At 38.0% G+C, this 23,749-nt stretch overlaps 1 protein-coding gene across 4 annotated transcripts in view; it reads right to left on the bottom strand.

Moving 5' to 3' along the window:
• Positions 1–23,749, bottom strand: part of LOC127868799 (zinc finger ZZ-type and EF-hand domain-containing protein 1-like) — a 108,649-nt gene that overhangs the window by 29,002 nt on the left and 55,898 nt on the right. For all 4 annotated transcript variants that reach the window (XR_008044252.1, XM_052410874.1, XM_052410873.1 and 1 more), the window contains exons 44-55: positions 23,427–23,493; positions 21,435–21,656; positions 19,719–19,860; positions 15,525–15,576; positions 14,371–14,484; positions 13,719–13,762; positions 6,744–6,965; positions 6,108–6,173; positions 5,487–5,593; positions 2,523–2,593; positions 2,194–2,275; positions 1,725–1,831 (exon numbers count right to left, since the gene is read on the bottom strand). Coding sequence is in view for 3 of the 4 variants with exons in the window: in XM_052410874.1 (XP_052266834.1) it covers positions 1,725–1,831; positions 2,194–2,275; positions 2,523–2,593; positions 5,487–5,593; positions 6,108–6,173; positions 6,744–6,965; positions 13,719–13,762; positions 14,371–14,484; positions 15,525–15,576; positions 19,719–19,860; positions 21,435–21,656; positions 23,427–23,493 (1,296 nt within the window). In the remaining variant the exon portion in view is untranslated. The remainder of the gene's footprint in view (positions 1–1,724; positions 1,832–2,193; positions 2,276–2,522; positions 2,594–5,486; positions 5,594–6,107; positions 6,174–6,743; positions 6,966–13,718; positions 13,763–14,370; positions 14,485–15,524; positions 15,577–19,718; positions 19,861–21,434; positions 21,657–23,426; positions 23,494–23,749) is intronic.

The raw sequence follows: 23,749 nt of genomic DNA on the forward strand, positions 1-23,749 counted from the left end.
AGGGGTGTAATGCATGTGCTTCTAGTCTCAGACCCAGTTTAGCCTTTGCAGTTTGCACAGGCTAATCAGGGACAAAACTTTCCCCTTCAACTAAATTTTGGCTAAGAAGAGACTTCGTTTAAAAGAAAAATACAATACAAGCCAAAGTGTTGTCCCTGATTTGCCTGTGTGGACTGCAAAGGCTAATCTGGGACGTCACTTTACACATATTCATTAAGCCCCATTTTGTAAGAGCGCGGCTCAAATAAATCCAAACAACATTTGCAGCAGATGAGGATAAACACAATGAAATGAAACTTCAAACAGCATTCATGACTGCTAACTTTACATGACTCATATATACAATATACCGGTAATCGACCAAAATTTAATTCATGAAATGACAAAAATGCAATTTTGTGTGTGGGTGACAATTGCTTTATGCAAGAAAATTTTCAACTATTTAAGATTGTTGTCAATTAAGTGTCATGATTACTGGACAAAAGGTAAACAAGATGTGTTTGTGAAACACAATGTCCCCCTATATTATGTTTGACCTTGTAGGATGACCTTGACATTGTGCAGGATGACCTTGACCTTGACCTTTCACCATTCAAAATGTGCAGCTCCATGAGATACACATGCATGCCAAATATCAAGTTGCTATCTTCAATATTGCAAAAGTATTCATAAAATAATCGATTTGGGCCACATATATTTGACCTCTGACCTTGAAGGATGACCTTGACCTTGACCTTTCACCACTCAAAATGTGCAGCTCCATGAGATGCACATGCATGCCAAATATCAAGTTGCTATCTTCAATATTGCAAAAGTATTTATAAAATAAGCGATTTGGGCCACCTATATTTGACCTCTGACCTTGAAGGATGGCCTTGACCTTGACCTTTCACCACTCAAAATATGCAGCTTCATGAGATACACATGCATGCCAAATATCAAGTTGCTATCTTAAATATTGCAAAAGTATTCATAAAATGAGCGATTTTGGCCACATATATTTGACCTCTGACCTTGAAGGATGACCTTGACCTTTCACCACTCAAAATGTGCAGCTTCATGAGATACACATGCATGCCAAATATGAAGTTGTTATCTTCAATATAGCAAAAGTTATTGCAAAATGTTAAAGTTGGCGCAAACAGACCAACAGACAGACAGACAGGGCAAAAACAATATGTCCCCCACTACTATAGTGGGGGACATAAAAACAAACTAATTATAAGAAAAGTTAATCTCTTGATAGATGATAGGACAGCTATCAACAAAGCTCCACAGTCAAAACTTAAATACTTAAAAAGAAATCATAGATAAGAGCTCCTTCATAATGCCAGGGACAATTGTATTTGTAAATGGGTCCTGCTTAATGTAAATGCATAAAGTATCGTCTCAGATTAGCCTGTGTCTGTGCAGGATTATCAGGTTCTACAATATCAGCTTTCATGGAAAGAAGACTGCACACGCTAATCTGGGAAATACTGTATGCATTAAGCTCTATTTCCTACCGATGGGCTCAATTTATGCTGTGTTTAATGGTGTGGCTTCTGTAATAAAATTAACAAATTCTTTGAAAATATTTTATTTTAACCTATAGCTTTTCATATTAAAACTGAATTTGAAATGTTCTTTGAACACGACTTTATTTAATATTATCCTTGAGATCTTCTGAAATACAGTTCCTTGTTGAGTTTAAACATGAACAATGCACATGTATATGTTCATACTTCTCTAGACATGAGGCACCAAAAGAGAAGAGATATTTAATAGTTCCAGTTCCAGCCCCATCTCCACTTGTCTCCCCTTCTACTGACTGGACTGACTGATCAGCTATCTGTAAACAGGCATGTGTATACATAGTGAATACATGTAAATCGGACCAAAAAAAGGAGTTTTCGATAACATCCAGTCAGGTAAGGCAGAAACATAATAAAGCACTAAAATGTACATCTGAACTTTCTTTTGGAACTTGCTTGTTTCAAAAGTTCAAGATGACTTTCTGTTCAGACGCATTTGTTGTCTGTTTACTATTGATGTCCAGGGTCAACTAGATGAGAAAATACCTATAGAACCTCTACTAGTTTTTTCTTATGTTGTAAATGCTGTACATGTACTACATGTAGGGTTGGTCCTTTAAAGATGAATGATGAGACATGTGGCAAGAACTCTTATACATGACCTTTATAAAGTACTTACCCTTACAGGGCACTTTGTAAGCAGGAGACCGAGAAGTCCCATGGCCAAGTGTCGTGTGTTCACTTCATGACCTGTCTCCCCTCTGAAGCAAATAACAAACAGTTAGATTTCTAGACTTTAAAGTTTAAACACGGTCAACAGTCAACGTTTTTCTATTTAAATAACATTGCAGTTTAAGTTTGCAATGTCGGTGAATGTATATTTGTTCTATAAGAAACCATTTAATATGTTTTGAACATTCTGCATGTATGCCATTGAAAATGGTGTGTGTAAACAGGTGTATAATACTGAAAGATGCTGAAAGATTTCAGAAGTTATGTGAAACAAACCTTGATATTTTAAACAGAAGCTTGAGAAAATCTGGAGTCATGAAGTTGAAACTACTGCCACTGCCAATAGGCTGAAAACACGAAACAAGGATACAATATTGGATACATGAACACAAAGACTGCATTAAATGAATAATGGAGATGCAGTCACATGTTTGGACACAGTATTTCACCACAGACTTCTGGTCGAACAATTAATATTTGCATTTAACTAACTGTTAATGAAGAGGCATATGTTTATGATTTTTTTGCATTTTTATAAAAATATTACCATATATTATAATTTTCTTTTAGTAGCAATGCAGTTTAATTAAAACAAGAGTGCCAAGAGGCCCTAGTTCGCTCACCTGAGAGGAGTCGGTTCATTCAATCTTTACTAAACGTCAAACTTGATCTAGATATTGTCCAGACAAACATCCTGGTCAAGTTTCATCATTATTGAACCAAAACTCTGGCGTATGGAGTGTTTTTGTTTTTGTAAGATTTGACCTGGTGACCTATATTTTGAGTTGAACCCCCTTACCAAACATCAAACTTTACATACAAAAATAAATATTATGACCAAGATTCATAAAACCTGAAACAAAATTGTGACCTCTAGAGTGTTAACAAGGATTTTGTATAATATAATGAAAATTTGGACAATCTAAGGGCAATAATTATGGCATTAATTATGTGATTTTGCTCATTATCAAACTTGACTGAGATCTTTCAGCAACTTTGATAAAAAATGTTGAGAAATGTGAATGCTAGAGTGTTTACAAACTAAATGTGTACGGGCAGACGGCAGACAAAGACCAATCCTTAAACCTCGCCTGAGCAATCAGGTGAGCTAAAAAGTGTGTTTCACCGATCTTAGCCATTTTCCAACTTGTCACAGAAATCAATAAAACCAATGTATTGACTAAGTTTCATGATGATTAGGCAAATAATGTGACTTCTATAGTTTCTATAGTGTTCGATCACAAGGCTTCTCTCTAGTCACATAAGGAAAACTACCCCACCCACCCCCCGGCAGCCATGTCTTTTTACCGATCGGGACCATTTGCGAACTCATCTGAGATATATATAAAACCAATCTTTTCACCAAGTTTCATGATGATTGGGCAAAAAATGTGACTTCTAGAGTGTTCACAAGCTTTTTTTACTATGTATAAGTATAAGTAAACTCCCCCCCCCCCCGGCAGCCATGTTATTCAACTGACTGGAACCATTTTCAAACTCAACTCTCATATCAAAGAAACAAATGTTCTGACCAAATTTCATGAAAATTGGGCCAAAAATGTGACTTCTAGAGTGTTCACATGTTTTCACTATATACATATAGAGAAAAATTCCCCGCCCACTGGCAGCCATGTTTTTTCACCGATCTGGACCATTTTCGAACTCGTCCAAGACATCAATAAAACCAATGTTTTGACCAACTTAAATGATGATTGGGCAAAAATTGTGACTTCTTGAGTGTTTACAAGGTTTCTCTATAGTCAAATAAGGAAAACTGCCCCGCCCACTGGCGGCCATCTTTTTCAACGGACCAGAACCACTTTTGAACTCAACCAACATATCATTTAGACAAACAATTTGACAAAGTTACATGAAGATTGGACATGAAATGTGACTTCTACAGTGTTTTCAAGTTTTTTTATTTTTTTTGACCTAGTGGCCTAGTTTTTGACTTGGCATGACCCAGTTTCGAACTCGACAGAGATATCATTGGGACAAAGCTTCTGACCAAGTTTCATGAAGATCGGAAAAGAAATGTGCCCTCTAAAAAATACACTGTATTATTATGAAAACATTAATAGTCAAAGGGGAGTAACTACTGTAAACTTAAATGCAATATTTAGAAGAGTTGTCTCGCATGTTACATGACCTTAATTCATGATTATTTACAAGCCTTTTTCCTATATAAATATAAGGAAAACTGCCCGTCCCCATGGCAACCATGTTTTTCAACGGACCGGAACCATTTTCGAACTCAACTCTCTTATCAACGAAACAAATGTTCTGACCAAATTTCATGAAAATTGGGCCAAAAATGTGACTTCTAGAGTGTTTACATGTTTTCACTTTATACATATAGAGAAAAATGCCCCGCCCACTGGCGGACATGTTTTTTCACCGATCTGGACCATTTTCAAACCTGTCCGAGAAATCAATTAAACTAATGTTTTGACCAACTTTCATAACGATTGGGCAAAAATTGTGACTTCTAGAGTGTTTACAAGGTTTCTCTATAGCCAAATAAGGAAAACTGCCCCGCCCACTGGCAGCCATGTTTTTCAACGGACCGGAACCACTTTTGAACTCAACCAACATATCATTAAGACAAACATTTTGACAAAGTTACATGAAGATTGGGCATGAAATGTGACTTCTACAGTGTTTACAAGTGTTTTCCTTTTTTTGACCTAGTGACCTAGTTTTTGACCCGGCATGACCCAGTTTCGAACTCGACTGAGATTTCATTGGGACGAAGCTTCTCACCAAGTTTCATGAAGATCGAACAATAAATGTGGCCTCTAGAGTGTTTACGAACAAATGTGGACGGACGGACAGACAGACGGACGGACAGATGACGGACAAAGACCGGTCACAAAAGCTCACCTGAGCAATCAGGTAAGCTAAAAAATAGGTCAAACTGTAATACAATTTAAAATTGCTTCAAAACTACAATCAGCTACAAATGATCTATAAAACAGCTGAAAGAATTAACATAGAACAATAACATGAATTACATCTTTCAAGTAATTTATGTGGGGATTGGCAATGAAATCCTAAGTGGCCATCCTCCATCTTACCTAAAATTCAAGTAGGTCCTCCATCTTACCTAAAATTCAAGTAGGGCAGGAAAAGTGTGAGTTTGAAAACTGGCCAGCTGATATAAGTGAATTACTCTAAAAACCTGTGAAAACTCCAACAAAACATACAAATCATTTGCATACACCACACTGGGCCCCTTACATTAGTGTCATGGGGTATCATGGCACCCAGCAGTCCCATGATCCTCTCCTGTGAATGGATGGAGAACGCCTCCTCCTGACGTTTGATCACCGACGGCTTCAGCTTGTCTGTCAAACACAATCACAACATCATCTCATAATGCCGGGGTTTAAAAGGATTGCACAATTTACTGCGTACACTTTGTTTGAATGAAAATGGCAAATCTTACTTGATTAACAAATCTCCTTAGGACATGGAACTTAATGTGAAAACTGAATCATGAAATTGATATTGGGGATTCAATGTAGACATTTTTCATTCATTTCAAGTTTTATGCACAGTGTATGTCAAAATGTAATTTTAACAAGTTAAACACAAATGAATATGAAATCCGCTTATTACAGTATTAGAATTTACAGTAGTCAGGTATATTTCACTCATACTTAAATAGGATTATTTACATGACAAGAACAATCTAATAAGAATGCCCTTTCAAGATCTCCATTTATGAATGCAATTAGTTCTTGATTCAAAGCCCATTACATTTTATAGACATGTGTTAAAGTCACTCACTGGAACATGATGTGACATACATGTTGGTTTATGAATCCGGATCTAAATTCCATGAGCAATTAAACTAACCTTTGTCTTCTTCATTCTCCTTCTTCTTTGAAACTTCAAGCTTTTCCAGCAACTGTTTGCTATGCTCTGAACACAAACAGAAACTATGAGATAACCTGTGTTCTTAACCTTGTATAAAATAGGTGTGGTCTTACCTTCATGCTCATTATTTTATATACCTGTAATAAGGGAGGCACAGGACCAAAAACAAATCCCTCAATATCACATAAAAAGCATTACCAGAATCACTTTTCTGGAAAATGGTATTCATTGAAATTGGTAGTTGAAGAAAGATGCACAAATACAACTTAAATAAAAGAATTTATATTTTTAACCACATATTTTCTCACATTCTGTGACCTTGACCAACATTTTAATACTTCAAACTACAAATAGAATGATTGAAAACCACACATTGTGCGACCTTTATGCCACACATTCTCTTACAATTGTACATACAGTGTGTGATATAGACCAACCTATTATTTTTCCCTCAACTAAGTAGTGACACCCACACAGTGAGTTAGTAACCCACAAAATATGTGAGTTTGATCCACACATTCAATAGCCTTGAAATATATGGTGACCCACAATTCTGCGTCCTTGAAACCTACATTCTGTGATCATGACTCAAAAACTTATGTGACCTTGACCCACCTTCATCCTCCACGGGTACCTGCTTCAGGCAGTCAGTTGTTATGGCGATGCACTGGTTCTGTATCTGTGTGGCGAGGCTGGTGTAGTCCTGGTCATGTCCTGCACCGGAATCTCCCGTGCAGATCATGTCGCCCATGGAGATGGCTAAGAGAGTGAACAGCATCCACACGTGCTGGTGGATGTAGGCCTGGATCAACGAGTCCGTCTCCTGTGACGTCTTCACTGGGAACAACAAAATCAGCCATGCTCTGATATAACGTGGCTTAATGCATGCACGTAAAGTGAAGTCCCAGAACAGCCTGTGCAGTTATATGGGACAACACTTTACGCACATGCATCAAGTCCTGTTTTCTCATGGCCCGGCTAAAATTTATTACATACATAGTGTCACAATCAGATTTATCATGTCAAAACTATCATATTTAAAGCTGGTAAGAATTCCAGTTATAGACAACAGAGTTTGTTTTTAATACAAATTTTTAAAATAAAATTCATTTTAATTATTAAATACTTACCTGTTATCGTATGCTTATACTTTCCAAGGGGAAATAACTCATCCGGAATTTTAACTGGGAATCTGCCATCTCAATACCGTAATACAGGCCAGGTTAAACATAGTGCAATGCAACCTAGCCAAAAATCGGTAACCAACCCTCAATATTCTTTCAATATATATACAAAAATATTAATCGAATAGCGGGGTGGGAGGTGGGACTTACCGATAACAGGTAAGTATTTAATAATTAAAATGAATTTTATTTAAAAAATTTGTTTTAATGTCATAAATACTGACCTGTTATCGTATGCTGATTTTGCAGCTGCGGTGGGAAGGTTCGTATATATTTTCCCAACACAGTAGAACCCATAAACAGGGTTATAAGCTAATGATATCAAGTAATCTTCGTTAAAACGGTATAAATTATGACTTCTCGGACAGAGTAATATGTCTATGTCGTAAAGAAGACACTACCGTTAGTGAAACCACAACAAGCCCAAACATATACAAATTATATTGTTGGCACTTCAGAAAACGAAGATAAAAAGATGACAAAGGTGGTCGGATTCCTCCAGTAAACAGCTTAGAGCACGTCAAAAAGTGGGGTGTGATTAATATATGCCCACAAAACAGACAGAGCTCTTAATTCATGCGGTCAGATCCTAAAAAGGAATGAATCCTTAGATTGGATAAGAGTAACTTTCCTTAGTCGAAGTCTAACCCCGAGAAATAGAAGCCGCAGACACATCTCCCCCCCTTTTTGGGGAAATGAAGAGTGTCTTTTGAGAACCTCGAATGGACTTCCGACTAACACTGCTGAGATAGAACTTCAAAGCCCTGATTGCCAAAAGAAGTTTATCCTCATCTTCATGACTACCAGTTTAAGAAAAACTTGGAAACTTGAAGGTAGAAGCCATATAGAGGACTTGATATTAAGCAAGGAATCCTGGCTGACACAACAAAGTGAAAACGACAATAGATCCAACTGGAATTGGTCGTATTCAACAGAAAAAGCATGAATTTCACTTCTCCGTATGGTAAAAGCCATAATAAGAAGGAAAACCGTCTTAAAATTATATTGGAACTGTTAATAAGCCTGATGAAAAAGGTTCATAGGGAGCTCATTAAGCATCCCAACATGTAACACAAGTCAAAACCGCTTATGAAGGTAAAGGAACGAAAAACATAGTGTTGACGTTCCATAGTTTGGATCAGTTCCAAAATAGGTAAGAAAGCACAGAGTTGCGATGACTTACACAAAACAAGGTATACGAAAGCATAATCTCTATCCTTTGATGAAGAAAAGAACAAATTTCTTATCATCAAGAAAAAGATGAGAAAAACCTCTATGTATCTAGCAGAGTGATTAAGGTAATAACTATGCTCTCGAATACCCAGTAAAAAATGAATTTCCATAGAACCTTTATACAGTTTTGATGGAATTATCCTTGCACAAGTAACAAGGATTGAAACTCTAACAGAAAAACGTTCTTCTGTAGAGATAACTAAAAGTTATTAATGGCCAGACATGTAGTGGCACATGTTTGGATCAGTAAAAATATGTCTCTCTGAGATATGATATTTGACCTGTGAAGAAGTTTCTTGAAAATAATTGTACAGGAGACTTAAAAGGTCGTAGAACCATAATCCCATGGTTCATTAAGTATATTGCATAAAATTATGGCAAAAACTCAGTTATTGCAAAAACTCACCAAGAAGGCAAGATATTCCAGTTTATGTCAATGGACGAATGTATGACAATCGCACACCCTGCTGGATCGATTCTGTGAACTGCATTATTGACGTTGTTCAGCATACCGGTATACACTGCGATATGCGATCGCATAACGCTAATTACTAGCGTTTGATGATAAACAACATTCTTTGATATACTATGTACACCATGCAACTTCACTGCCGCGCATGCGCAATTACATTATTTGAACCCAACGGAAAAATAATTCGAAAGAAAGAACTGCAGGACAAAACGTCCAACAGGGCGTTGAGACGACCTGGTATGAGTAAGACGATAGAGAAAATTTGTTGTTCTTGCAAAGAACGAATAAGTTCCTGATTTCCAGTTACAAGGAGTGATAATATGATCACCTCCGGGTCTGTAAGTAAACCACGACCGATGTGTGATAGTTGAAACCATCACAAAGGAATCGTGAAAATGTGTTGTAAATGAAAAACAGCTAAAAAGAATTTTCGCTTTTCAAGATGTAGATGTGCAGGTGATATTCATTAGGATACCACATAATTGAGAAAATCAAGATACGTTGTTCTATGTGATCGTCCATAACCTTCTCTGCTCACATCTGTATAAGATGTAAGGAAGGTTGTGGTAGAATAAACTATATTCTTGCCAAGATAATCTTCTAGTCTAGACACCACTGAATAGTGGTAAATAATGACAAAAAGATGGAAATCTGTGTCATTGCATAATCCCGAGATTAATACAATTATCTTAAAAATAAAGCTGAAACGGACGTAAGAAAAGACGTCTCAGCAGAAGGACCGGTGACCGGACCGGTAAATACCGACCGGTGACCGGAACCATTTGTCAAGGATGGGTGGGCAAATAAACCACGGCAAGCCGAACTTTCCCACTCCAAACACACTTGAAAATTGGTAGAATAGGACAGTGTTTAACACTTATAAGTTTATGACCTATCTACGGAATATAGCCTCTTCTTGAACCAGTAACAGGCGCCTTTAAAATCCTGGATAATACAGGTCGCGAAGTCATCGATTTGCGAAGTACGGAAATATGATTGACAGTGGTACCTCCGGAATCGGAGGTGTGATGGCAGAAAAAGGTGAAAACCCTAGGAGTAACCTTAAGCCGGTCCACGCTTGCCGGTAGAATGCATGGAAGTCTTAAATTCTGACTTGATTAATCCATTTACTTCAAGACTTATAACCGGGACGAATTCCGAAAGGAATACGACCAGTTATAGGAAGACAGCCTGTTATGGCCAGAAGTGTAATAGAAGAATAACTTTAAGATGAGGTCCCTCCAGATCCTAGGATCTAAGATCTGAGTTCAATAGGTCCTAAGCCATCTACAAGACTGTAGCCGCTATGCGGTCAATCTGATAGGCAATCCTTTGTATCAGAACTCTTGTTGATTCCAGTAGCTTGAAAATATGCACTGTGGTAGGAGCAATAGAAAAGCAGAAGTCGATACAAAATGTCGTCTTGCTAATCCTGCTAGCGTCATTAATGTGTCCCAACTGTTCCGTGACACTGACAGCAAAGTCTGTAGCCGACAGGTAAAGGCGGTTAAAACAATTCATCCTTTGGGTCCCAAACATAAATTAATAGAGGTCAAATAGTAATGTTCGACCTCAATGCTAGTCTCCGAGCCCACTTCAGCCGATCTATCTGCAAGGCCAGTAGCCTGCATGTAGCCGGTTGAGATAGAATTACAAATAACAGATATAGCATGATTTGGTAACCGTCGCCAGTAGAACATCAGTATTGAAAAACACAAAAAGTCATGTAGATTGTTGAATCCATAAAATATAGTATTCAAAACAATCATAGTCAGGGGTATACAACTAGGTAATGTAGACGATACCCGTGACACTAAAAATTGACCGATGAAAACACAGTGGAATACCAGTAATTGGTAACTGGCGACCGAACCGGACCGGTCAATGACCGGTAACTGTAGCCAGGTGAACAGACCAGTCATAATATGACCGGTGACGTTACCAGTTAAAGACCGAAAAATGGTGGAATCCATATGGTCTGATATCAATGTCAAGCACTGCTCAGAAAAGAAGATCGTGCCAAAAAATCCAATCCGATGGCGATGAGACATCACTTATTCTGACCGGTGATCAGTGATATGACCGATGAATGGTGACCGATGTCCGGTGATCGGGACCGGTATAATATAACTGCGTCAGAATGGAAATATCTGGTGCAGAAGAATGACCATCCACGAAGTCATCTGATAATGTTAACCTGAAAGCAACGGTAGATTATCAGTATTAATAGGCATAAGTGTCCTTGTAGTCGTAGTGGAGAAAAGAACAGCTTATCCCGATGCCTGAAAGTTAAACGAACTAGTGTTCGTATACAACTACGGCTCGGTGACTGCAACATGTGTGGATGCCATAAGAAAAACCATCACACGTGGAATGGAGACATGATATTCCTAAAGGAATAAAATGGAGAACGTCGATATGACCAGTAGGTTCATTAACGCCTACGTGAGAAGTGGCAACATCCATATAACTGCGATGCCGAAATATTGTTCGGCTACGCTGGAAATATTGTCTTCTACAATATTGTCTCCGTGAGCATTGACGTGATCGCTTACCAGCGTATCAACGCCGAGAACTGCTCAATGAAGGAGAGGTATGTTCGATAACTATCCTGTTGTGCTCAATGAAGTCCGCTGATGTCTACGTGAAGGTTGACGACGTCCTCATTTCCTGCGATGTCGAGATCTGGATCGGTCGAGATGTGGATCGGCTGCGATGAGACCGAGATCTTCTAGAATAACGTCTCCGTGCGAGAGCCGCGACGATGAGAACTGCTCGACGAAGAAGAGCCTGTCCGATGTCTAATCCTTGATGAAGACGATGTATTCGACGACGAATAGGAGAATAATTCAATGAAGAAGTCCGAGTTCTTCTCCTTGACCGGTGACTGGTGTTAATCGGTGGCAGGCCTAACTGATGACTGTTGACCGGTGACCAGACCGGTGATCAATGACCGGACCGGTGACATGACTGGACCGGTGATCAATGACTCGACCGGTGACATGACCGGACCGGTGACATGACCGGTGACCGGAACGGACCGGTGACCGGACCGGTGACATGACCGGTGATCAATGACCGGACCGGTGACATGACCGGTGATCAATGACCGGACCGGTGACATGACCGGTGACCGGACCATTTACATGACCGGACCGGTGACATGACCGGTGACCGGACCGGTTACATGACCGGTGATCAATGACCGGACCGGTGACATGACCGGTGACCGGACTGGTGACATGACCGGTGACCGGACCGGTGATCAATGACTGGACCGGACCGGTGACCGGACCGGCCGGTCAGATGTCGAAAAATGGTCCGTGATCAACGTCCCCGGTGACGTACCGGTCATATCATGACCAGTGTTGTCACCGGATAATGACCGTATGGCGGATGCCAAATGGTCCTGCATTGGTCGATGTCCTTGACCAATGCCATCGGGCAAAGAGCGGCTGACGGGTGTCGCCATATGGTCTGATGTTGACTGTCTAAGAGACTTAGCATAGTACGGTCGCGATCGTGCCCGATACCCGGTGACTGATACTGCAACTATCATCCATGATCTGCGAAGTCACCGGGTATTTATCCACTCTTGTTTCTGCGACCATCATGTAGTCGAATATATGAAAAACAAGAGCAAAGCATATTCAACCATAAACTGGTCACAGACCAGATTATCATACGGCACATAAAATCATTATTTTACCATAATGAAAATTATAATAATACTGCCGTAGATCATAAATTAAACAAAAGTTTAATTCAAAACAGATGAAAAATAAAATGATGATCAATTAGATTGTCATACGGAACGTTAAAATCATTATTGCACACAATGGCAAATGATAAACAATCTGTCAATAGAAGAACACGCTTTGCACGATCTCGTAACACATTAGAAGAACATGCTTTGCACGTTCTAGTAATGTATTAGAAAAGCACGTTTTGCACGTGGTTGTTCGCGCCTGAAAACACCCAGCATGGTAGAAATAAACCATTGTTCGATAAAAACAAGCATGGCTTACCTTTTACAAATGAAACAAAATCCATTAAATCCACACAAATTAATCCGAATGAGAAATAAAAAGATAAATAACACAATTTATCTATTCAAAACCCCAATCAACCAAGTGAAAAACAATATTTTAATTCAGAGCCGTAAAAGACATGTATACACCTGGTTGATCCGGAAAGAATATTGAAGGTTGGTTACCGATTTTTGGCAAGGTTGCATTGCACTATGTTTAACCTGGCCTGTATTACGGTATTGAGATGGCGGTTTCCCAGTTAAAATTTCGGATGAGTTATTTCCCCTTGGAAAGTATAAGCATACGATAACAGGTCAGTATTTATGACATTAAAATCACTTTCCCAACTTATATAAGCTTGTTGCACTATGCAGATAGCTTAACTTGAGGAACATTTTACTCACATCACTGGCAACATGTATGTAGGTTTGTAGTGTTAAGCTCAGTGTTTCATATTTGTATTTTATTGTAGCCCATTAAAAAAAATAATTCCTAATTCGCCTCTTCTTTATACCCCTAGCTTATATAATAATAACTAACCTTGTAATGCATTTGTATCAGATTCTTGTTCAATGGCTTGTATATGTTAACACTTCACATCACCATGTGATAATCTAATTCATCACAAAAATCAAAACTATCATTTATAAGTATTAAAAGTGTGTCCTACATTTTCTCTGATGGAACTTGGTCACTGGGTGCGCAGCATCATGCCTTAAAAAACAAAAGTAACATACTTTTATTAAGAATATCAATATTGCTTTTCAAGGATGCATTACTACAAGATTGGTCAATGCCAACTTAAGTTATCAATCAGGAAACACTGTATATCACAGCCTGCCCGCTCTTACCCAATCTCATAACCAGGATTTTCAAATTCATTGAAAACCAGGTAAAGAAAGGGGTAAAGACAAGTAAGGATTCTAAAAATAACATAAGAAGATGAACACAATCAATCCATGTAATAATAAAAGTAAAGATTTTATAAGATGAACTTGTCATTGGTAACTGATATCTAGCTCACCTCAGTAAAGAAAACTGCAAATTATTTGAGATTATAAAACTGAAATGGCTATATAAAATGAACCGTGCTCTGAGAAAAGGGGGTTTAATGCATGTGTGTGTAAAGTGATGACCCAGATTAGCCTGTGCAGTCTGCACCTGCTTATCAGGGACAACACTTTCCGCTTTTATGGTATTTTCTGTTTACAGGAAGACTCTCTTAGACTGAGGCAGACTGCACAGGCTAATCTGGGACGACACTTTACGCATTTGCATTAAACCCCTTTTCACAGAGTGAGGCTAAAATATTGACTGCCTACCCTTTGGGCAGATTTTGCTTGAGATGACATCCGAGACAGAGGTCGAAGTCTTCGCACACATTGCAGTGGATCCGAGTACCGGTAATGAAAGCTTGGCAATTGTTACACTTGTACCTGAAGAATATATGAAAATCATAGACAAGGCATAGTATTTGTTACTTGTTTGACATCAATCTGTATAAAAATGAATAAGCTATGAAACCAAACATGATGCATGCACATATTCTAATATTATAGTAGGCACCGCCTTTCATGCAATTAATTTTTACGTTATATATGTATAGTTTTCAATGCACAGTTTAAAAACTAATATATATATATATAAATATATATATGTATTTCATAGTTTTAGCCCATTTAAGATAAATTTACATGTACATGTTTCAGGTTCATGTTGCTTGTTGTGATCTTGCATATGACACGCTTTGTCCAGATTTTGGGAAATCCACTAATCCATTTATTAACATGTGTTTATGCAATAGAACATTTAATTAACAGTCAGTCATTGAAGACTGCCAGTGGAAATTTCCAGGCATCTATTTAAGGGTGAAGGGTTATAAAACATAACAAACAGCAATATCATATGATCTGGTATATTATAATCTTAAAAAACAACAACCCCATTATAATTCCCCAATGTCAAGTGAAAAAAACGGTCAAATTTTCATTTTTAATATTGGGTGCAACTTAAAAGGTTATACAAACAAAGAACTAATGAATCATTGATAAGCATTAATGTAAAACATATCTTTGATATATAGTTTCTATTTAAAATATTTCTGGGCTGATATGTTTGAGTTTAACTATGCCCAAAGTACTTAATATTATAATGAATAATTAAAGTATTTTAATTTGAATACAGTAGACATCATTTATGTCCATTAAGCTATTTGAATTGAGATTAATATAACATAAGTTTCTTACATGTACAAGTTCTTATTAAATGAGTATCAAGTGACAACATGCATCCTTTTAAAAGAAGCGTATGTCTATGGGGCTAATCCATGTATAAAATTTGTGACTATATAATGCAATCCGTTTTGATAGACTATATTTCAAACCATTTAATATTATAAAACAAACCATATATAAAGCTTCTTGATTGCACTTTAAGACAACACAAAATCCCCATCTTAGAAATGTACAGAACTTACACCATGTGTATGATATCATGGTCATCTGTGTGTTTCTCTGGTTCAACTCCCCCTGAATAGATAAACAGATTATTAACAATAAACACTCATCAATGAAATTCTAAAAAATAAACAAGCAAATTAGTTGCATTGATATCCCCAGCCAAATAAATTTTGTTTATGGAAGGTTGCAAATCCCTTGATATAAGGTACACTCACACAAAAATACACCCATGAAGTTTCATGTTCAAATCTTGTTGCGAATCTGAGATATAGCTTTGAAAGGTAACATCATACAACAACAACAAAGGGCAATAACTCTTAGTTAAGAAAGTGTTGGGTTATGGTTCTTGTGCATGCCACTTCTTCCCATTGTTTTCTACACACCCATGAAGTTTCATGTTGAAATGTTGTATCATATCTCAGATATAGCCCTGAAAAGTTCCATCATACAAACACCACAAAAGGCAATTACTCTTATTTAAGAGAGTGAAGGTTTGTGGTTCTTAAGCATGGCACTTCTCCTCATTAATATCAATACACACATGAAGTTTCATTTTTAAGCATGGTCTTGCATGGTATCTGAGATATAGCCCTGAAAAGTTACATTAAAAAAACACAACAAAGGGCAATAACTCTTATGAATAAAGTGAAGGGTTAAAGTTCTTGTGCAGGCACTTCTCCTAATTGATATCTATACAACCATGAAGTTTCATGTCAATATCTTATATAGTTTCTGAGATATAGCCCTACAAAGTTTAATGACAGACAGATGGATGGACAACGCAAATTCTATATCCGTCCACCATTAGCAGGGGATAAAAAGTATAATCCTTCTAAATAAATTTTCTTTATGAAGTACAAATCACTTAAAAACCTAAGATAACTTTAAAAAACAACAACATTTAACTAGAGCTTTGTCACAGACGTTACGTATACCCCCACATGCCGCACTGACACAGACTATTTTGCATGCTATCTTCACAAAACAAGAGAATCTAATTTATGGTGATTTTAAAGAATTATTATGCTATTATCATTTATAACCATTTTGACCTTTGAACTCTTGCATTCTTTCACATGACACTATGCCTGAGAACAAAATTAATGTACAGAGTCATTTTAAAATCCCACAATGAATAACATAGTTATGGCCCAGACAAGATCATTTATTGCCTTTTTTTACCTTTTAACTAAAAGTGTGACCTTGACCTTGGAGATATCGACATAATTCTTTCGCCCAACACACTGTCCAATGATGGTGAACAAATGTACCAAATGATTTTAAAATCTCACAATGAATGGCATAGTTATGGCCAGGACAAGCTCATTTATGGCCATTTTTTATCTTTGAACTCAAAGTGTGACCTTGACCTTGAAGATATAGACGTAATTCTTTCGCGCGACACACCGTCCAATGATGGTGAACAAATTTGCCAAATTATTGTAAAATCTCACAGTAAATGACAAAGTTATGGCCCGGACAAGCATTTGACCTTTGAACTCCATGTGTGACCTTGACCTTTGAGATATCGACATACTTTTTTCACACAACACACCGTCCCATTATGGTGAATAAATGTACCAAGTCATTTTAAAATCTAACAATAAATGACATAGTTATGGTCCGGACAAACTTTCGGTTAAAAACGCACTAAGTGACCCCATGACCTAGTTTTTGACCCGGCATGACCCATATTCAAATGTGACCTAGACATTATCTAGATACAACTTCTGACCAAGTTTGGTGAAGATCGGATGAAATTTCGCGACAGATAGACAGACAGACTGACAAAGTGACTCCTATATAGCTCCCATTACCAATGGTAATAGGGGTATAATGAGGACCAAGAGTAATGGTAATGGGCAGGGATCATATTTTTTTCGGTTTTGTCGGTCCTAGACCGATTGGGGTCATGAAAGACCGATTGAAAATCCCAAACAGTCGGTCCGATTCTGTTTGCTATTAAAATTCTCATGTCATGAAATCGAATACACAGTGTACATGCTAACACACCCTAATGACATTCTTATCTCGATAAGGTGTGATAAACCATCCGCTGCAGTCTCTAAACCGGTCAGGACCGGTTTATTGCACGTCAGACCAAGAATCAAAAACTTGTGAACAGCGGATTAAAGACGCATCCCAAAAGACGCGTCCGAATGCACGCGCTGTAACTAAACAAAACATGCCGATACATTTTCCACCAGCGTAATAATCCGGTATAATTATGAATGAAAGTCGCGGATCTAATCGACAGAACAGCCGAAAGTTATTTTTATGGGCGGAACTTCACATAAAATTGTACACAAGAAAAATCATATACATTGAATAAATCTTTAGTAAAACCGTGTTAGAATCGAAATAATTCGTGTTCTTTATACTTTGTTGTTGAATAACTCACGACCGGAAAATTAGATGCGTGGTTTCAAATGCTTCGCTCTCGTGATTAAATCCCTACGCATCTAAACTATCGGCCGTGGGTTATTTGACAACAAATTATTTCTTAATTATTTGGTTTGTTGTTGTCAGAAGCCAATCTACGCACAGACATTTGTTTGGTTCGTTGCATGTTAGTAAGCTATTATCGAGTCGACAACAATTTAAAACATCGGTATAGACTTACACAGATTAATAATATTGACAACGATGAAAAAAGTCTGATAAAACAGCACACGAAACAACAATGAAATACCAAATATAAAACCAGTTGAGAAAACTCGTTCCGTTTAAAAAAACATGCATAAGGAAATTTTACTTGTACACGTATTATACCACCTTTATGAATGGCAAAATCAATGAAATATATTTTAACGTAATTTGTCATGTTTCGGATATACATTTTCGGATACTTTTCCCCATTTATATCCGGACCGATTGATGTTGCGGGAAAATATGATCCCTGGTAATGGGGGTATAAATATCCGAGTAAGCATTTGCGTCATTTGGGTGTAATCTCGAGTTAATCTCAACAAGTTAAAGGAGGTTCACTTTGTACCTTGTGCATAGAAAACAACTTTTAAAAATGTGCACAACATTCAGGTTGTAACCACATGAATATACCAGACCACATCTCACCTGCCTTGCATGTTGCCCATAGGTTAATGTCAACACAACAGGGCTCAACATTAACCGAAAAACCAACTTGCCCTGTCGGGCAAGTACTTAGAAACCCTGCCGGGAAAGTATTTAGAAAATCTACTTGCCCTGAACGTAAAACCGCTTGCCCAAACATGAAATATCACATTAACTGTAAACCTCATATTTATTAATAAAGATCAAAATGATACACTACAAAACCTTTTTTCTTTTTGAACATTTAACATAAAATGATTACTGCAATTAAAGTCTAATGAAAGTCTATATTACATGCTCTTCGTTCTTTTTTGCACTTGCCTGGGCGGCATTATAAAAGATTATAAAATAACTTGCCCGGACCCAACTTTTATTTGCCAGGGGCAATAGGACAACCGTTAATGTTGAGCCCTGCACAATGAAGACTTAATGCATGTGTGTAAAGTGTTGTCCCGAATTATCAGGGACAACACTTTCTGCCTTATTTGACTTTCACTAAGAAGATACTTCCTTAAGACAAAGAAAACATATAAGACGTGCTATGTGAAAAAGGGGTTTAATGCATGTGCATAAAGTGTCCTCCCAGAATCAGGGACAACACTTTCCGCCAAAAAACTTGATTTTTGCCAAGAAGAGACTTTCTTGAAACGAAAAATATCATAAAAGCGCAAAGTGTCATCCCTGATTAGCCTGTGCGGACTGCACAGGATAATCTGGGACAAAACTTAACGCACATGCATTAAACCCCCTTTTCACAGAGCACAGCCCATGTTTAACAAGACTATTTTCAAGCAATATATGTCCCCTACCGGCTCCACCATTGTCAGAATTTTTATATATTTTTTTTATATTTGTTGCCATAGCAACCAGAATTTTTGACGTAGGAACAAAATGAAATGATGTGCATAATGTCCATATTGCCATCTATCCATGTTTAAAGTTTCATGAAAAAATATGAAGAACTTTTAAAGTTATTGCAGGATCCAGAAAAGTGTGACAGACTCACAGACTGACGGACTGACTGACGGACACACAGAGCGCAAACCATAAGTCCCCTCCGGTAAAACCGGTTGTGTACAAAAAGCAGTCTTCGCATGCTTAGCTCAGAGGACACTTGAGGCAAATGCACCACTGCTCACCTGCATAGCATGTTGCACAGAGGTCCATGTCTACGCACTGTAGACACCTGTACCTGCGACCTGGTAGCGTGACATTACAGCCGTCACAGTTGACCTCTACCTCCAGGAGGTCACAAAACCGGGCAATGAACATCTGAACATCCTGTCAATTATAAATATGATTTTGTTGAAGTTAACCGATGCATGGCCAGGTAGATGACAAACAACAAGGTATCCTAAAAGCTCCCCAGGAGCACTTTTTGCTCAAATGACCTAAAAACAACTTTTGGATGACAGCGCGCTCAATTTTATATGTACTGTGAAACCATTTATTTTCGTCAGCACGAAATTTCGTCCTTTTTAAAAAAATGACTATTTCGTCAGCACTTAAATTCGTCCATTTCTGGTTTTGAAAAAAAAAGCGTCCGATTTGTTTGTTATGTTTGTAATACATGTAATACGCGGTTGCGAAAAAATCGTGCTGGGGAAAAAGGGGTGACACTTGGTAGTCACTTGCAGGAGGTGGCCTTGTTTGGCATATGCCAATTAACAAGTCTGTTATTTCAGGTGATATGTAACTGTCCCTTATAATTTTATGTCATTGACACGTTCTTTGTTATGATTAGCGGATAAGTGGGACTGAATAACAGTTAACGAGTGTTTCAAACAACGAAGCCAATTAGTCTTTTTCCATTACAATCACGGACAACCAAACACAAATCAATATGTTCTTTATTAATTTGTAATAAAAGCGCAGACTATATTTCAGTCAGGTGTTGATCACACATCGTCATATTTAAATTGCGTTTAATAGTATTGTCTTTAATCCGGATTCGCCGCGTGTTGGCTGTATAATCTGCAACAACCCTGAAAAACACAATACACACTATGGGGTAATAAAGTTGTTAACAATAAGGGCTAATCAACACTATTATACCTAAACTAAATCGACGCATTCGATACAGCCTTATTGCATTCGCGTTTTACAGGAAATGTCAATTATCAGTACACTGTATATTGTACATCCCTTTGTGTCAAAACCGGATTTAACTAGAGTGTGAATAGTCGACTATTTCATGTTCTTTGTATCAATACCATCCAAGTATCTGTACTATAAGTATACCAGTCTACAAACTGCGCGCTTCCGCATATGGGTAATGGGACGTTAAAAAAATTGACCTACGGTTTAGCGTTCACGCCGTCGAACGCATTTAGCAATATAACTAGTTTTTTTCACTATTTCTTTACTTGCAAAAAATACTAGTGGCTTATAACTTACCTTGCAATCTTTTTTTCTCGCATTTTTGCGAGTGTGCGAGTGTTAATTTCGAGCCCTGTGTATATGCGTGGATTACGCTGGATTTAAATGCCTCATGTCTACGGTAATTCAGTCTTATTTGTTTCAAATATGGGACATGATTGTTCGTTAGGATCTTGAATTCGTCCATCGGTTGAAGGACGAAAAAGACGAAAATTAATGTCTGACGAATAATAATGGTTTCACAGTATGTAGTTGTTTGAAAAAGAATGATAATGTTAACTGACCACCTTCATATGACTGAAACACAGTTAAAAACAACAACAGTGAAAACAAAACAAAACAAACATGTTCGTTGAATTGATATCGCCCACAAAATCAATTTTGTAAAAGACCGACGGATTGCTGGCAATGCCAATTCTATATCCCTACGCCTGTCGGGAGTTATAAAAACAAATCAACACAACTTTTCTACCCACCTTTTTCTGCTGCTCATTCTGGTCCTCCTTGGTGTTGTACCATTTGAGGAAGGAGCCCTGGCTGCAGGCCTCGAACCAAGTCATGTGCTGCGTGTACTCCCGCAGCTCTTCTACCTCATCTAGCTCCTCAAGGCGACAGTCACGCATCTTCACTGTCTCCTTGGCAACCACTGAGAGCAGCTCTGGCAGGTGGATACGAGTCACAAACTCAAGGTCGTACGGCTGGAATTCATGGATTGTTGTTTGAAAAATGTGTGAGTAAACTTTGCATTCCTGCGTCACAAAGTTAATGTCATACAGCTAGAATTGGTCGATAACTTTTATTCCATGATCACATCATACAGAAGTTATATATAGTATACAATTTATTGGAGCCAGTCAAACAAACGCTTATGATCTATCTGATATAAAATGACAAAAATAAGCTGAGAAATAGATTAGATTGGTCTTAAGTTAGAGAGCTACCAAAATTAATTTTGCAAATTATGGATAATTTGAAGGTCAAATATTTTTTATGAGCATTGGGCTGGTATTCAAACTTGGTTGAAATCTGATACCCACAAGCATTGCTACCAAATTTGATGAAAATAATATTTAATCTTTTTGAGTTTCATAGGGAAACGGTTAATTTTGTATAATTGAATGCCAAAATTTAGAAGTGCTTTAGGCAAACTCAATGAAGATTGTATGCCAAAAAAGCTTCATAAAGATAAACTTTAACTACAGAAGTCTTAGTGGACTGGTAGCGTTTTTAGATTGACATGGTGGAAGCAACACGGTTTTTGAACTTCCCGATGATCAGGGGCTGGAGCTTGTGGGAACCCGACGCGTTGCAGCATAGCAGAGCGGTGAGTCTGTTTTTGCTTTGCTTGAAGCCGAGTGTTGTTTTATTGTCACTCGACTGTGCGAGGCTTTTGTCGGGTAGCATTTTGTAGTAGAGTCCCGTTTCGTCGCAGTTATATACCTGCGACGCCACGTAACCTTGATCTTCAATCATTTTTCGGAGCTCTTCCGGGTACGCTTCAGCCGCTTCTGTGTCCGCAGAACGCTCCTCACCCGGATGGTTACTTGCTTTATACCATGGCGGTGTTTGAAGTTGCGCAACCATCCGGTGCTGCCCTCGAACGAGTTGTTTTCAGGGTGTAACATTTTGTTGAATTTTAGGGCCTGGTGTTGTATATTGGGGCCAGATATGGGCATACCTTCGGTACGCGCCTGTGTGAACCAGGTTATTACTGCCTTATCGAGTTCAGTATCATTAGCACCCTTAAACCGTTTGCGTTTCTGGTCTGGGGTGTCCATTTCCGATATTGCTGTTCGTAGCTTTTCTTCATCTTTTAGCCACCCTCTTAGCGTACCTTCGGGGACACCAAATTCCTTTATTATCGATGTACGGGATTGACCAGCCTTTATCTTGTCTATAATCTCGATCTTCTCAACAATCGAGAACTGTTTACGTTTGCGTGTGACACTATTGCTCGTAGCCATATTTGCGATTTATTTCGTGTACAGAGACAGAATGACCAGTTGCGAAATTTAACGCTTTATATACCAGTAAACTGCCATTATTACCTATGCAGTGACACGAATCGCTCATTTCTTAAGTGTTAAAAACAACCCCGTCCGAGTGCAAACAACGCTGTCACTTATCGACTGTTTTTCACGCTTCACTGTGTGCCATAGTAAGCCGCGAAATATAGGGTGTTAATACTAGGTAGAACTGGTTTTTTGCTTAAGTTAGCGAATTCTCAGATTAAAACATGTCATTTAGTGATCATGCTTGTTGGAATTTTGGGATCCATAGCCAAAGCGCGATATATTGGACAACGCGATATACCGGTCCGCGATATATCGGCGTTGCAGTGTATTTGAGTCAGACATTGAGGCATACAGTGTTCTTTTGGACGCTGAGAACCTGCTGGACTGCCAGCCAACCAGAACAATTTAAACAAATAAAATATCAATTAAAGACATACTGGTATGTGTATTTACCTGCCAGTGAATATCCAGGAGGTGAAGCAGTGCAGCCTGCACATAGTAGTATGCAGAGTGGTATCTCCTGAAGTAGATATGTAAAGAAGCCATGTAATGATAGAATATAATGAAGTTATTTTTTTGTTTGTTTTGTTTTTAATCTTTGTCAAATAGAGTTACTTTGGAATTTTCTAGACTTTGGTAATCCCAACTAATCTTGGTGAACAAGCTTATCCACTTCAAATTTAATAATCAAATATGATACTTATGGACTATAATTTTTGGAATGAAGGTAACATTGGTACATACATGACCTCCACATCATTAGAATCTAGAGATAA

The sequence above is a fragment of the Dreissena polymorpha genome, chromosome 2 (assembly GCF_020536995.1).
Source record: "Dreissena polymorpha isolate Duluth1 chromosome 2, UMN_Dpol_1.0, whole genome shotgun sequence".
Lineage (NCBI taxonomy): Eukaryota > Metazoa > Mollusca > Bivalvia > Myida > Dreissenidae > Dreissena > Dreissena polymorpha.